At 40.9% G+C, this 14,150-nt stretch overlaps 1 protein-coding gene across 4 annotated transcripts in view; it reads left to right on the forward strand.

Moving 5' to 3' along the window:
• Positions 1 to 14,150, forward strand: part of rab6a (RAB6A, member RAS oncogene family) — a 74,194-nt gene that overhangs the window by 42,743 nt on the left and 17,301 nt on the right. For all 4 annotated transcript variants that reach the window (XM_078402161.1, XM_078402160.1, XM_078402159.1 and 1 more), the window contains exon 5: positions 10,322 to 10,433. In XM_078402161.1, the coding sequence (XP_078258287.1) occupies positions 10,322 to 10,433 (112 nt within the window). The remainder of the gene's footprint in view (positions 1 to 10,321; positions 10,434 to 14,150) is intronic.

Genomic DNA, 14,150 nt, shown 5'->3' on the forward strand with positions numbered 1-14,150 from the left:
ATTGCCTGAGTTGGGAATGGTGCCTAAGTTTATATTTATTAGCCCAATTTATGAAGTTACCCAGGACTTTCTTCTTATGGGTCTAGATTGTTTCTTTTTTTTGAGAAATTGAGCAATCTTCAGACAATAGGCCATTTCTCACCTTTATACAAAGGAAGATAACAGGAACGTTTGAAGATGGTCTTGCTTCATGTTCTTCTCTGATGATAACCTGCACAATTGCCTAGGATCAAGATTACCTTCCAACAACTCTTTCACAACTGCAGCTATGTTCATTTTGCTAGTTGTGACTCTACCTATTGATAGATTTTGCCCCTGGGCACCTTGTTGCATCCAGTTGAATACATCCTTGATGTCAAGGATGTTCCCTTGCCTGATGAAATGTACTTTTTAATCAAGTAATGATTGCCATTTGGCTGTCATTCATTCATATCAAGATCTGCAGACATACTTGTCTTGCTCTGGTTGTTTTCTATTGACATAGAGGCTTCCACTTTCCTCTTTAATATATAAAGACAAGCTGTTGAAAACTTCTATGTCATGTTGACATAGATCAGAAGTAAGTGCATGTTTTAAGCACACGTTATTGATATTGTCATCCAAATCAAACATAAGAATTTTGGAAGAAGTTGGATGAGGATATTTGGCCCATCATGTCTGTTCCACCATTCAATAAAATCATGGGTTATCTACACTGTTGCTACTTTGCTGTATTAACCCCTTATCATAGTGACATTTTAAAGGATTTTAGATAAGCACATGGATATGCAGGGAATAAGAGGGATATAGAGGCAGAAACCCCCTCCCCAGGCTACCTTCCTCTGCAAACGCAGAAGACGCAACACCTGTCCCTATACCTCCTCCCTCAACTCTGTCCAGGGACCCCGACAGTCCTTTCAGGTTAGTCACTTGCACCTCCAACCTCATCTACTGTATCCGTTGTTCAAGATGTTGACTCTTATACATCAGCGAGACCAAACGGAGACTGGGTGATTGTTTCGCTGAACACCTTCGCTCAGTCTGCCTGAACCTACCTGATCTCCCGGTATTTAAACACTTTAATTCTCCTTCCCATTCCCACATAGACCTTTCTGTCCTAGGTCTCCTCCATTGTCAGAGTGAGGCTAAATGCAAATTGGAGGAACAGCATCTCATGCAGCCCAGTGGTATTAATGTTGATTTCTCTAACTTCAGGTAGCCCCGGCATTTCCTCTCTCTCTATCCCTCCCCCACCCAAGTCACACTTGCTTCTCGTTTTCACCCAACAAACAGCTACCAATGGCCTGTTTCCTTTATCATCATTGCTTTTTTGCATATCTTTCAATCATTGTTCTTTATCTCTCCACATCATCGTCTATATCTCTTGTTTCCCTTATCCCTAACCAGTCTGAAGAAGGGTCTCGACCCGAAACGTCACCCATTCCTTCCCTCCAGAGATGCTGCCTGTCCTGCTGAGTTACTCCAACTTTTTGTGTTTATCTTCAGAGTGTAGTGGGCCAAGTAGGCCAAAATAACGACAAGTAGGCAAGGTTAACGAAAGCGTGTTTACTGTATCTCTGGAACTCCAAAAGGGGATGAGAGTCATGCGGTCCTTGACCTTAATACTCCCGGCCGAAGTCCGCCTCCTTGGCTTGACCCATTCCCGTGCCGAGGGGTCGTGAGTGGTATGGCCCGACCCTCGGGAGCCGCCACAAGAGATTAATTTAACTTGGCATCATGTTCGGCACTGCCATTGTGGGCCAAAAGGCCAGTTCCTGTACTGTTCTGTAAGCGGTGCTTTAATTTTCTAAGCTTCAATTAAATGCCTTTTCATATTTGTGAGGTCTGGAGAAAGTAGGCCTCTTCAAATGTCAAACTCTGTTCCAGGAACTAATGTGGTTAACCTTTGTTGCACTCTTTGTGGCAAGTATATTCTTAAGTAAGGAGATCAATTCCACACACAATACTCCTGGTGTGATTTCATCAGGGCCTTATATAATTGTATTAGAATTTGACTTAATTCTTAAGTTAGTTTGAGAATTTTGACGCAAACTTTCTCAAATTGAAAACCAACATACCATTTGCCTTCCTAATTGCTTGGTGTACCTGATGTTAGGTCCACTTAAATATCACCATTACTCAGGCAGCAAACATTTAATACATACTTTGCTATTCTGCCTATACATCAAAATAGATGGTCTTGCATCTTTCATGTTGTATTCTATCTGCCATCTTATCACCAATTTATTTGTTTCTTTCATGACACTTACAAACCCATTGAGATGTATCACTGCAGGCTTGGAAATAATGTTTTTTTTATTACCGTAGCCAAGTTGTTGCCACAGATTATGAATAGCCAGATTGACTAATCTCTGGCATGGGACCTGACTACAAGTCTGAAGATCTGAATACACTATATCTTGTAGTTTCTTCTCCCCTACTAGTAGTAGCATCTGAAAAGAACTCTGATTGTTTAGTCAAGGAATGATTTCCTTTTATAAATCAATGCTGATCCAGCTCAATCCTTTCTTAACGGTATTCTGTATTTCATCCTTCAATATTGATTCTAACATTTTCCCACTGATGTTAAGTTTATAATTCCATTTTATTTCACTCCTTCCTTAAATGAAGGTGTCACATTTGTCACCCTTCAATCTGCAGGACCTGGAATTTATGGAACATTGAAAGAGGATAATGTCACCACTAAGCCTGCAGTAGCTCTGAGGGTTCTGGGGTATAGATGATCAGTTTTCAGTCTTTCTAATTTCAGGAGTTTTATTTTCATTTATTATAGACAATATGTGCAGGAGAAGGCTATTCGGCCCTTCGAGCCAGCACCACCGTTCTCTGTGATCATCCACAATCAGTACCCCGTTTCTGCCTTCTCCCCATATCCCTTGCAGCCGCTATCTTTAAGAGCTCGATCTAACTCTCTTGAAAGCGGCCTCCACTGCCTTCTGAAGTAGAGAATTCCACAGATTCACAACTCTTTGTGTAAAAAGGGTTTTCCTCATCTCTGTTCTAAATGGCCTACCCTAATTCTTAAACTGTGGCCCATGGTTCTGTGCTCCCCCAACATCGGGAACATGTTTCCTGCCTCTCGCGTGTCCAATCCCTTAATAATCTCATGTTTCAATAAGATCCCCTCTCATCCTTCTAAATTCCAGTATATACAAGCCCAGTCGCTTCATTCTTTCAACATATGACAGTCCGGCCATCCCGGGAATTAACTTCATGAATCTACGCTACACTGGCTCGATAGCAAGAATATCCTTCCTCAAATTTGGAGACCAAAACTGCACACTATACTCCAGGTGTGGTCTCACCAGGGCCCTGTACAACTGCAGAAGGACCTCTTTGCTCCTATACTGAACTCCTCACGTTATGAAGGCCAACATGCCATTAGCTTTCTTCACTAGCTGCTGTACCTGCATGTTACTTTCAGTGACTGATGTACAAGGACACCCAGATGTTGTTGTACTTCCCCTTTTCCTAACTCGACACCATTCAAATAATCTACCTTCCTGTTCTTGCCACTAAAGTGGATAACCTCACATTTATCCACATTAAACTGCATCTGCCATGCATCTGCCCATTCACCCAACCTGTCCAAGTCACCCTGCATCCTCATAGCATCCTCATCACAGTTCACACTGCCACCCAGCTTTATGTCATCTGCAAATTTGCTAATGTTACTTTTAATCCCTTCATCCAAATCATTAATGTATATTGTAAATAGCTGCGGTCCTAGCAACTGAGCCTTGCGGTACCCCACTAGTCACTGCCTGCCATTCTGAAATGGATCTGTTAATCCCTACTCTTTGTTTCCTGTCTGCCAACCAATTTTCTATCCATGTCAGTACCCCGCCCTCAATACCTAATTTTGCCCACTAATCTCCTATGTGGGACCTTATCAAAGGCTTTATTATCGCAATCTTGTAAATTCATGGATCTCTAGTATTCTGGTAGATGTTTTGTGTATTCTGTGAAATTTGGCTCTTTAAAAAAATTATTGCTATACCTAAAGTCGTCCTTTACACATTATTTGGGTAACCACAGGTCCATGTAGGCATCGAACCAGATGAGAAATAGATTCTACAAATTCTGTGAAATAATAATTTTAGGAAAACTTATTGATTTAAGTTGTTCTTGAGATCATTAGCAAATCTTCGACCATTGACCAAGTTTCCATCAACCATCACTATCACTGAAGATTCCAGGATGATCTGAAAATACACATTTTATGGGCCATTACCAATTTGTACAATTGTGGCATGTTCTTATTTGTCTCTATGATGGTAAGGAGGAAGAACGTTACTTGGCTTGAAGGTGAAAAAAAGTCAATGAAGAATACTTAGACCGAACAAAAAAAATCACATTTCTCCCTCTTCTAGTAGCATAATGATTTGTTTTCAAATATAAATGTCTTGAGAAGCTAATCTGGTGATTCTGCTGAGGAGAGAAATCCACAAGAAACCATTTATTTGTGGCTGAAGACTGATCTGTGTGTTATCTGGCCTTAAGAGGCCACAATACCCAGATGAGATGGCATATTTAGATTTTAGCTTGGATACTTCTGAATCACTTGACTTTGAAATTATGACCTTTCAATGTGAAATCCCTTTGGATCATGGTTTTGCTACTTGGAGCCGTCAGCAGAGGAAACACAAACACTACTTGAATATTCCATATTAAGAATACAAAAGTCAATTGTAATTCTTAAGGCTATTGGAGGTTGATCCTAACAAAAGCGTCCTTGATTTTCTTTAACTCCTAGCTACCTTAATGTCACTGAAAGTTGTTCAGTTTCTCAGCCAAGTTGATGGATATCTACGTGAAAGTGGGTGAGAACACTGCACAGTTAGTTTCTTTTTTTGCTTGGCCACATTGGATCTTTTTTCAACAGGATAAAAATAAGTCTTTGCCACTTGCCAGCTATTTTCCATCTGAATGCTCAAGCTAATTAGAGTACTTGGTCATGATTGCAGCTGTGATAATTAACAAATTATAGACTCAAATGAAACTGGCTCTCTTTTGTTATGAAATGCATTTTACTTGTGTAGTTTGTGCCAGTTTCTGAAAGGGGATGTTAATGAATTTTGGAGAGAAGAAATAACTAAGATTGTAATCCTACCTGATTGGAGTTGCACATTTTATTGTATGACTACATATTTTCAGTGTAAAGGTGAGGCATGGTAATTATAAGAACTGTCTTCCATATCGAAAATGCATTTGAAATCTGTTCCAAGTTCAGTAAAGGCTAGTTTCTTCAAGAACCAGCCATTCAACCAGACTTGGCATATCAACATTGCATCATTATGAGCAATTTCTTGCATTGCCAATTGTTACGTGTGATGAGACTGCTAATATTGTGCTTAACTGCACCAACAAATTAAGACTACACATTTATTTTGTGTAGGCCTGTGGGTAGCTAAGTCTTTAACAGTCTGAGAACATAATTGCACTCGGAACTGAAGAAATGATCCACTCGATCCTCTTTAAAGCCCAAGTGGTTTGGAAATATTTACATTGTCAACATGAAACACAACCATTTTCATTTAAGGCCTGGAGCTATGCGAAGTGTGGATTCTGCATGTTCCCTCGATCACAGATGTTGTACTTGGCATGTGTGCATGTAAATACTGGTTTAGGAACTGAATTTGAATAAATGTGGTGCACTGAAACTGGGAGGAAAAAGTCCTGTAAAATGTTACCAGCTCATTGGATTTACTGTTTTGTTTCAAAGTAGTATTCCTGGATCAAGTTCAACAATGAACTTGTTTTAGGAATGGTAAATGACAAAAATAAACAAGCTGGCCGTCCTTTTTTTAATTAAAAAATATTCCCTTTTCATACAAAACAAGCTTTGGATGATTTGATATTGCTAATAGCACACCCTCCTTCCAAAATTCTGTTTGTTTTTATAGCATCTCGGACCAGTGCAGTTAAAATTGAGACCATGGTATTGAGAATCATGTACAAAATATATTGTGCTGTAGTTGATTGGTCCATTTTCAGCTTGAAGCTTGCCACATTTATAATATTGTTGTTGATAATGAGCAACCTTGTAAAAGCTACAAACACAGGCTGAAAGTTTGATGGTTTACTTGATCTTCCACTTATGTCAAACAAAAATTAACTTAGCTACTGAAGATTGACGAAATAATTTATTTATGCAGACAAATTAGGCGCGCAGGTTAACTGTCTTGAATATATCTTTTATTTTAGAGCTTTCCCCTGCAAGTTTTTAGCATTTATGTTTTTTGTGGGATGGTCCTCTCGTGTAGTTTTTCTTTGGCTTAGAGATGTACTACCCAGTCTTTATGGAAAACAAAATGTTAAACCTGATAACTGGGTCAAATAATCTGAATGCTCAATGCTTTTTGAAAGGTGTTCCCTTAAAAATATGGCAATTTTAATTTGAAGAGTTGGCAATTTTATATTTTTCAATCCTTGTAGATTCCAAAGTGTAGCAGAACACTTGCTTTGTTCATCTAACCTTGGAAGGTTGGTTTTTGGTTGAGTTCTGCCTTGGCTTCCATTGATTGTAGTTTTAGGCAGAAGATCTGAATTTAGCCTTGTGATCAACAGCTGCAACACACACTTCACCTATTAATTAACTGAAGTTCCATGATGAAAGGATCCAAGCTTGTTCTTTTAGATGGACAATGATTGTTAGGTTTGTTTCTTGCATTTGAATAACACCAGTTTGAATTGTGACAGCTCAATTTTGCTCTTCATTGGGCAAGTCTTAAGCAACCCACCCTCACCTACCATTGTTGGATTTTTTAGTTTCTTCTTTCTATAAAAGCAGGTTTGATTTACTTCTAAACACAATGCTGGATACAAGGGTCATAGATCATATCTAAATGTATTAATTATACTGAAGCAGTATACAGCAGTGGTAAACTCTGAGATGGTTTTGAATACATTAACATGTTTGAAGAATTTTCACCACCTTGTTTCTAATTACATAATACTTGGTAATATTTTGCTTTATGTAGGGATGAAAATATAGTTGCACAAAGGAAAGTTACATTGACTATAAAACGAGACCAGTAAAAAAATAAATCTAATATTACTGTGATGAAGTGCAGTATGGTGAAATACAGTTAAGCAAAGGCTAAGATAGGATTGGAAGAGAATTGCTGAGATAGAAACATAGAAACATAGAAAATAGGTGCAGGAGTAGGCCATTCGGCCCTTCGAGCCTGCACTGCCATTCAATATGATCATGGCTGATCATCCAGCTCAGTAGCCTGTACCTGCCTTCTCTCCATACCCCCTGATCCCCTTAGCAAAAAGGGCCACATCTAACTCCCTCTTAAATATAGCCAATGAACTGGCCTCAACTACCTTCTGTGGCAGAGAATTCCACAGACTCACCACTCTCTGTGTGAAGAAATGTTTTTTCATGGGCATTTAGGAAGAGCAGTTGTATTCAAATTAAATCGACAATTTAATTGGCAAATGTGATAAGTTGAATCCAGAAAATTATTTCAAAGTAAATCAGGTTAGAGGCACTCAGGGAGACAGATGAATAAAAAGTAGTTTAAAAGCATTATTACAAAATCCTCTTCAGTTGAGTGACATGTTTGGGTTTATCATCGGGGATGGAGATATCCTAAATGTTACAATTATTATTTTTTTGTCCTTGTTATCCTCATCCTTGCATCTCTTGCCTCTTACACCCACACTTCCACCTATTTCTCGCATGCCTGCCCTCCCTTTTCCATATTGCCTCTCCTCATTCCATTCCACTTCACCTGCCCATATTTTTTTTTCATTAGAACTTGTTAAATTTTTGTTTTGTTTTAATAAATTTGTCACCTTTTTTCAACGTTTAACATATCTCTTTGCCCTTAAAGCTTATGATCTGTCACTTTTCGATCAGTTATACTTTTAAAGGGATTATAATTCCCAGATATTTTCCCTTGCATTGTAATAGGCAGTATCTTTTTTAATATGTCGCGATTGAAATACAATCAAATAAGAATGAAGGTGAGTGATAAACATTTTTAAAAAATTTAATTTTGGAATAAGAATTTTTAGGAGGAGGAAGTAGGAATCATTCTTTGAACAATTCCTGATGAGTAAAGACACACAACTGGTGATAGTCCCAAGGTTTTTGAAACTGATGGTGAGGTGTCAGATTATTTGAAAATTGCTTTCTTGCAGTGTCATCTTATACTTTTTGCCTGTCTTCTGATCAAATCAGATAGACGCTGAGATGTAGTTAATTGAAAGTGTCTGCAATCTTTTGTTTTAGAATTTGAGTTTGTGCCATGTCCTGCAGGGAGACACTTATTTACTCATTTATTGAAGAGTAGTTTGTCTTTCGAAACAAAACTTATTTCTTATGTTGTTTTGAAAATGTTGAACATGTAAGGCTTTACACATAGAATTTCAGCAATCATGATAAATTGATGTACAGCATAGATGCATGAATGAATAGGTTTATTTGCCAAGTATGTGTATACAAGGAATGTGCCTTGGCGCTCCGCTCACAAATGACAACACAAACATTAAGTTAACAATTAAGAATAAAGCATAACCACATCAAAACAATAAGGATACAACATTACGGTCTAAACATGTGGGTGAAAATAAACCAGAGCAAAAAAGAGACTACAGACTTTGGTTATTGAGTAGAACTATCACTCGTGGAAAAAAGCTGTTTTTATGTCTGGCTGTGGCTGCTTTGACGGTCCGGAATCACCTTCCAGGGGGAAGTGCTTCGAAGAGTTTGTGGCCAGGGTGAGAGGGGTCAGAGATGATCTTGCCCGCTCGCTTCCTGGCCCTTGCAGTGTACAGTTCGTCAATGTGGGGGGAAGGTTGCAGCCAACAACCTTCTCAGCTGTGCGAACGATCCAGATGTCGTGCTTGGTGGCTGAACTAAACCAGATCATGATGGAGAAGGTGAGGACGGACAATGATAGCAGTATAGAATTGGACCATCATTGCCTGTGGCAGATTGTGTTTCTTCAGTTGCCGCAGGAAGTACATCCTCTGTTGGGCCTTTTTGACTGTGGAGTCGATGGTGGCCCCCATTTAAGGTCCCTGGAGATGATGGTTCCAAGGAACTTAAATGACTCCACAGATGTGACTATGGTGTGTTGTTGATGGTGAGTGGGGGGAGGGGAGGGGGATCTCTTAAAGTCTACAATTAGTTCCACTGCCTTGAGAGCATTGAGCTCCAGGTTGTTGCGATGGCACCAGGACGCCAGCTGTGTCACTTCCCCTCTGTAGGCAGATTCCTCCCCATCCTGGATCAGTCCAATCAGGGTGGTGTCATCCACAAACCTGAGGAGCTTGACTGAGTCTGTGGAGGTGCAATTGTTGGTGTAGAGAGAGTAAAGCAGAGGGGAGAGTACGCAGCCTTGCGGTGCTCCTATGCTGAGGGTCTGCGGGTCCGAGATGTGCTTTCCTAACCTCGCATGCTGCTTCCTGTCCGTCAGGAAGTTGATGATCCACTGACAGAGGGGTTCATGCAGTCAGCTGGGAGAGTTTGTAGTGTAGTAGCTCTGGCACAATGGTGTTAAAAGCAGAGCTAAAGTCCACAGAATCCTGGCATAGGTCCCCTTGTGGTCTAGGTGCTGGAGGATGAAGTGCAGGCCTAGATTGACTGCATCGTCCTCTGATCTATTGGCCCTATATGCAAACTGCAGGGGGAGTCCAGCAGGAGGTTTGTGATGTTTTTCAGCTGGGCCAGCACAATTCTTTCAAAGGTCTTTATGACTACAGAGGTAAGTGCGACAGGCCTGTGGTCATTAAGACCAGTGATCCTTGTCTTTTTGGGTATTGGGACCATAGTGGAGACCTTGAAGCAGGCAGGGACAGTGCAAGTTTGCAGGGACTGGTTGAAAATGTCTGTGTAGATCAGTGCCAGTTGTTCTGCACAGAGCTTGAGGGTACAGGGGGATACATTGTCCGGTGCTGGAGATTTCCGGCTTTTCTGTTTTCTGAATAGCCTCTCCACCTCCGCAGTTTCTATTGTTAAACTGGAGTCAGTTGGTGATTGCATTGATCTGGGTATTGGTACAGTTCATCAATTATCATTTGCAAAATTGAGCTAGTAATTCTTCAGAGGGGTTGATTTGATGTTTGATCTTTTTGGCTAGCTGCTTATCGAGAAAGGAAATTTCCTTTGATTGCTTGTTCAGAAAATTACATGGGGCAAATGTAACATGTTGCAGTCTTAAATTGGAGAAAAAACTTAATTGAAGGTGTAAGCATGTATACATTTCAATTTTCCTATTTTTTATCTAGGTTTGCTCATTGGACATGCATCTGTATTTATTGATATTAATGTACAACTAATCATTCTTTTTTAAAACAAAAGATGTAAACTCCTTCCAACAAACCACAAAATGGATCGATGATGTCCGGACAGAGAGAGGAAGTGATGTTATCATTATGTTAGTGGGAAATAAGACAGACCTTGCAGATAAAAGGTAAGATGGTTTTCATAAATGGCAACTAATAAAAAGTTTACACTGCTAGTAATTAATAATTTTGTAACCTTCCAAATATCTTCTCTCATCTTACTTCTCATCAATTTTTTAAACTTGTATTAAGATCGATGAACAATTAATTACCCATAAATTCTTGAAGTCTGGGAGGCCTAATTTTCTTGCCTGATTTGTGACTTATTTTTGGTTTTGGAAATTGAGAAATTGTTGAAAATTTATTTGTATATTGATAAGTGTAGAAAAATATATGATGATCAACATGGCGATCGCTTCGCTCAACACCTGCGCTCGGTCCACATTGGCCAAACTGATCTCCCGGTGGCCGAGCACTTCAACTCCCCCTCCCATTCCCAGTCTGACCTTTCTGTCATGGGCCTCCTCCAGTGCCATAGTGAGGCCCACCGGAAATTGGAGGAACAGCACCTCGTATTTCGCCTGGGCAGCTTGCAGCCCAGTGGTATGAACATCGACTTCTCCAACTTTAGTTAGTTCCTCTGTCCCTCTCTTACCCTCCTCCTTCCCAGATGTCCCTCTATCTTCCTGTTTCCACCTATATCCTTCCTTTGTCCCGCCCTCCTGACATCAGTCTGAAGAAGGGTCTCGACCCGAAACGTCACCCATTCCTTCTCTCCTGAGATGCTGCCTGACCTGCTGAGTTACTCCAGCATTTTGTGAATAAATACCTTCGATTTGTACCAGCATCTGCAGTTATTTTCTTATACAACATGTTTACCTTAAACACTTAAATTGAAAGCCGCTCATCTAGCTATAAAGAACTATTGTATTTGTTTCACTCTAATCTGAAATTTTATGTACAACATGCACTTGTCTCTTTTTTTAGGTTAGGCAAATGTTAACATTGCAAATAGCAACCAACATACAAGTTATAGGAAACCAAATGTCATGTTTGTCTTAAATTTTCAAGGGTTTTAAGGTTTCAAGGTCAGTTTATTGTCGCGTGTACCAATTAAGGTACCGTGAAATTCGAATTACCACGCAGCCATACCAAAAAAAGCAACAAGACACACAACTACATAAAAGTTAACATAAACATCCACCACAGTGGATTCCCCACGTTCCTCACTGTGATGGAAGGCAATAAAGTCCAAACTTCTTCCTCTTTTTATTCTCCCGAGGTCAGGGCAGTCGAATCATCCGCAGTCGGGGCGGTCGAAGCTCCCGCGTCGGGGCGGTCGAAGCTCCCGCGGCCTGGAGTTCCCGAAGTCGATCTCTAACCAGAGACCGCGAGCTCCGCAATGTTAAAGTCTGCAGGCTCCCGCGGTTGGAGCCCCAAAGTCGACCCCCGGACAGGGATTGCAAACTCCATGATGTTAAGTCCGCAGGCTCCCGCGGTGGAGCTCCCGAAGTCGGTCTCCAGTAAAGGCCGCAACTCCTTGCTGTTAAGCTGCAGTGCGGATGGAGATACGATACGGGAAAAAAATCGCATCTCCGTCGAGGTAAGAGATTAGAAAAAGTTTCCCCCAACTCTTTCCCCCCCCCCCCCCCTCATAAAACAAGCTAAAGAACACTAAAAACATACATTTAACACATACAAACAACAAAAGGAAGGGACAGATAGACTGTTGGTGAGGCAGCCATTGCTGGCGCCGCCCGGTGGTTTATCCAGATAGTTTACCTTGATAATTCTACATGTTTGTTTCTGTGCAGTTCCTTTTAAATTTTCTTTTAAATTTTCAGATCTAATTAAATTTTAATTTTGGAAATTCCTCATGGGCACTTCCACATTAGGAATATCAGTAATGTGAACAACCAACAAACGTCCTATAAAGCAAAACATGTCAACTTTGTATGCACATATCTGTCCATAGAGGAAGGATTTAGTGGGCCAAATGTAGACAAATGCTTCAGTGAGCAAGTTAATGATGACTTGAATCTTGTTCTCTGAGCAAGGGCAGGCGCAGATTTAATAATTTTGGTAGTGGAGTAGTGATGACGTAGGTTGAAGGGATTCCCATTCATTCCGTAGATTATTTCCACTCCAATGAAGTATAGTATTATGCTGGGAAAAATTGACAAAGCATTGGGGCAATAATCTAGTCTTTGCTGAGATGGGTCTGCAGAGATTTAGCAGCCAAATTTGAGAAGGATGCTCCACATTTGATTCTCAGTTGATGAAGTCGAAGACCTGTATTAGAAAAGGCCATGTGCAGTTGCTGATGATTGCATTTCTGTGGAGTCATGTCATGCAGTGAAGCTTATTCCCGAAGGTAGATATAATTCGCACTGAGTTGGGAAGCAGATCTCCTGCCGCTGGGAGAAGATGGGGTGAGGATAACCCTTGTGATGACACTTCCTGTTACGGACAGCCGGAAGGCCTCCATATAGTTGCAACAATTGAGATTGCCTCTTGCTGAAAATGGTCACAATCATGATAACTGTGAGGTCTCCTGGGATTTCCTCCTTTTCTCCCATGTGAGATTATGAATCAGGTTTCTCTCTTCAAACTTAAAAAATGATGGCTAATCCTGAGATCGTCATGTTCTTCAGTTAACATATAGTTTTTCTACTTGCCAATTTAGGATGGCAGCAAAGCTGGACTAGATAATTTGCTGTTAGAGAGTGTCAATCATTCTTTTGTTGAAGGCAGAGTTATAGTTGGAGGTCTTCAAAGTGCTTTTTTCCAGTGGATGCTGGCTACCACTCTTTGCTGTTTTTAGCTCTTAGCAAGGGAGACGAGCAGATTCGACTCACCAATTATTGGTACTAGAAAGGATGCAGGTAATGTCAACAATTGTGTCCTGTTTGGATGATGGCATAATTTAACAGTGCCACGAGGTCATGTGTTTATGTCTGAAAACATTTTGGTTATCATAAAACTGTGCTCCAGCACCAACTCTTTATCAGGAGGACTTCTCCGTTTCAGTCACGTTTTCTTACTCTTTTTGCCACTTATTCCTTTCTGGAGAATGTATTTGGACCATTGAATCAGTTGTCCAGGAGAATCAGTTCATCTCTTCTGGGATGTTGGGCAGGACGTCTCTATGATAGAAGTCATCTTTCTTGGCCTCATCTGCAACTTCCGGAGTCGGGTCATGTGTGCACGTTCCATGCTGATTTGGCATTGGAATTGTGAGATGTAAAATGTGAGTGCTCACAATCACGATGCCAGAGACAAAGTCGTGGAAACAAGAAATTTATTCACGAGTCTGCAGAACCGGGTGCCTCCCTAAACTGAGACACCCCGAGACAAAGACAGTGCCTTCTCTTTATACAGTACAACTTCGTTGAATCTCCCTCCCTTCTGCTGAATCCTCCTCCCCTTCGGGCTCCTTCCAATCAGAGCGCTGAGGTGCACAATCTTCTGTACCGCCCCCAGGTACCCCCCCCAGATCATACATTGTATGTGCATTGCAATTGGCAGTTCCCCACTCAGGGGCGTATTTGTAATATTCATTTACTTAGTTGAACAAGCGCAGTAGTTATCCACATAACCCTTAGTTACCTTCACAACCCATTTCAACCCACCCCTGCTACTTTGACACTCTCCTAAATTTATGGCCCTTTGTCCAGTCTGCCTCTCTCCCCGTACCACACTCTCAGTGCTCCAACGAACATGTGGTAGTTCAATCATCCAACCTGTCTCTACCCCCTGACGGTTTAATAGCCCTGTCCCCGGCATCGTGGTAGTTCATCATCCAGCCTGTCTCTGTCTCTGACGGTTTAATAGCCCTGTCCCCG

Source organism: Rhinoraja longicauda, chromosome 7, assembly GCF_053455715.1.
Source record: "Rhinoraja longicauda isolate Sanriku21f chromosome 7, sRhiLon1.1, whole genome shotgun sequence".
Taxonomy (NCBI): Eukaryota; Metazoa; Chordata; class Chondrichthyes; order Rajiformes; family Arhynchobatidae; genus Rhinoraja; species Rhinoraja longicauda.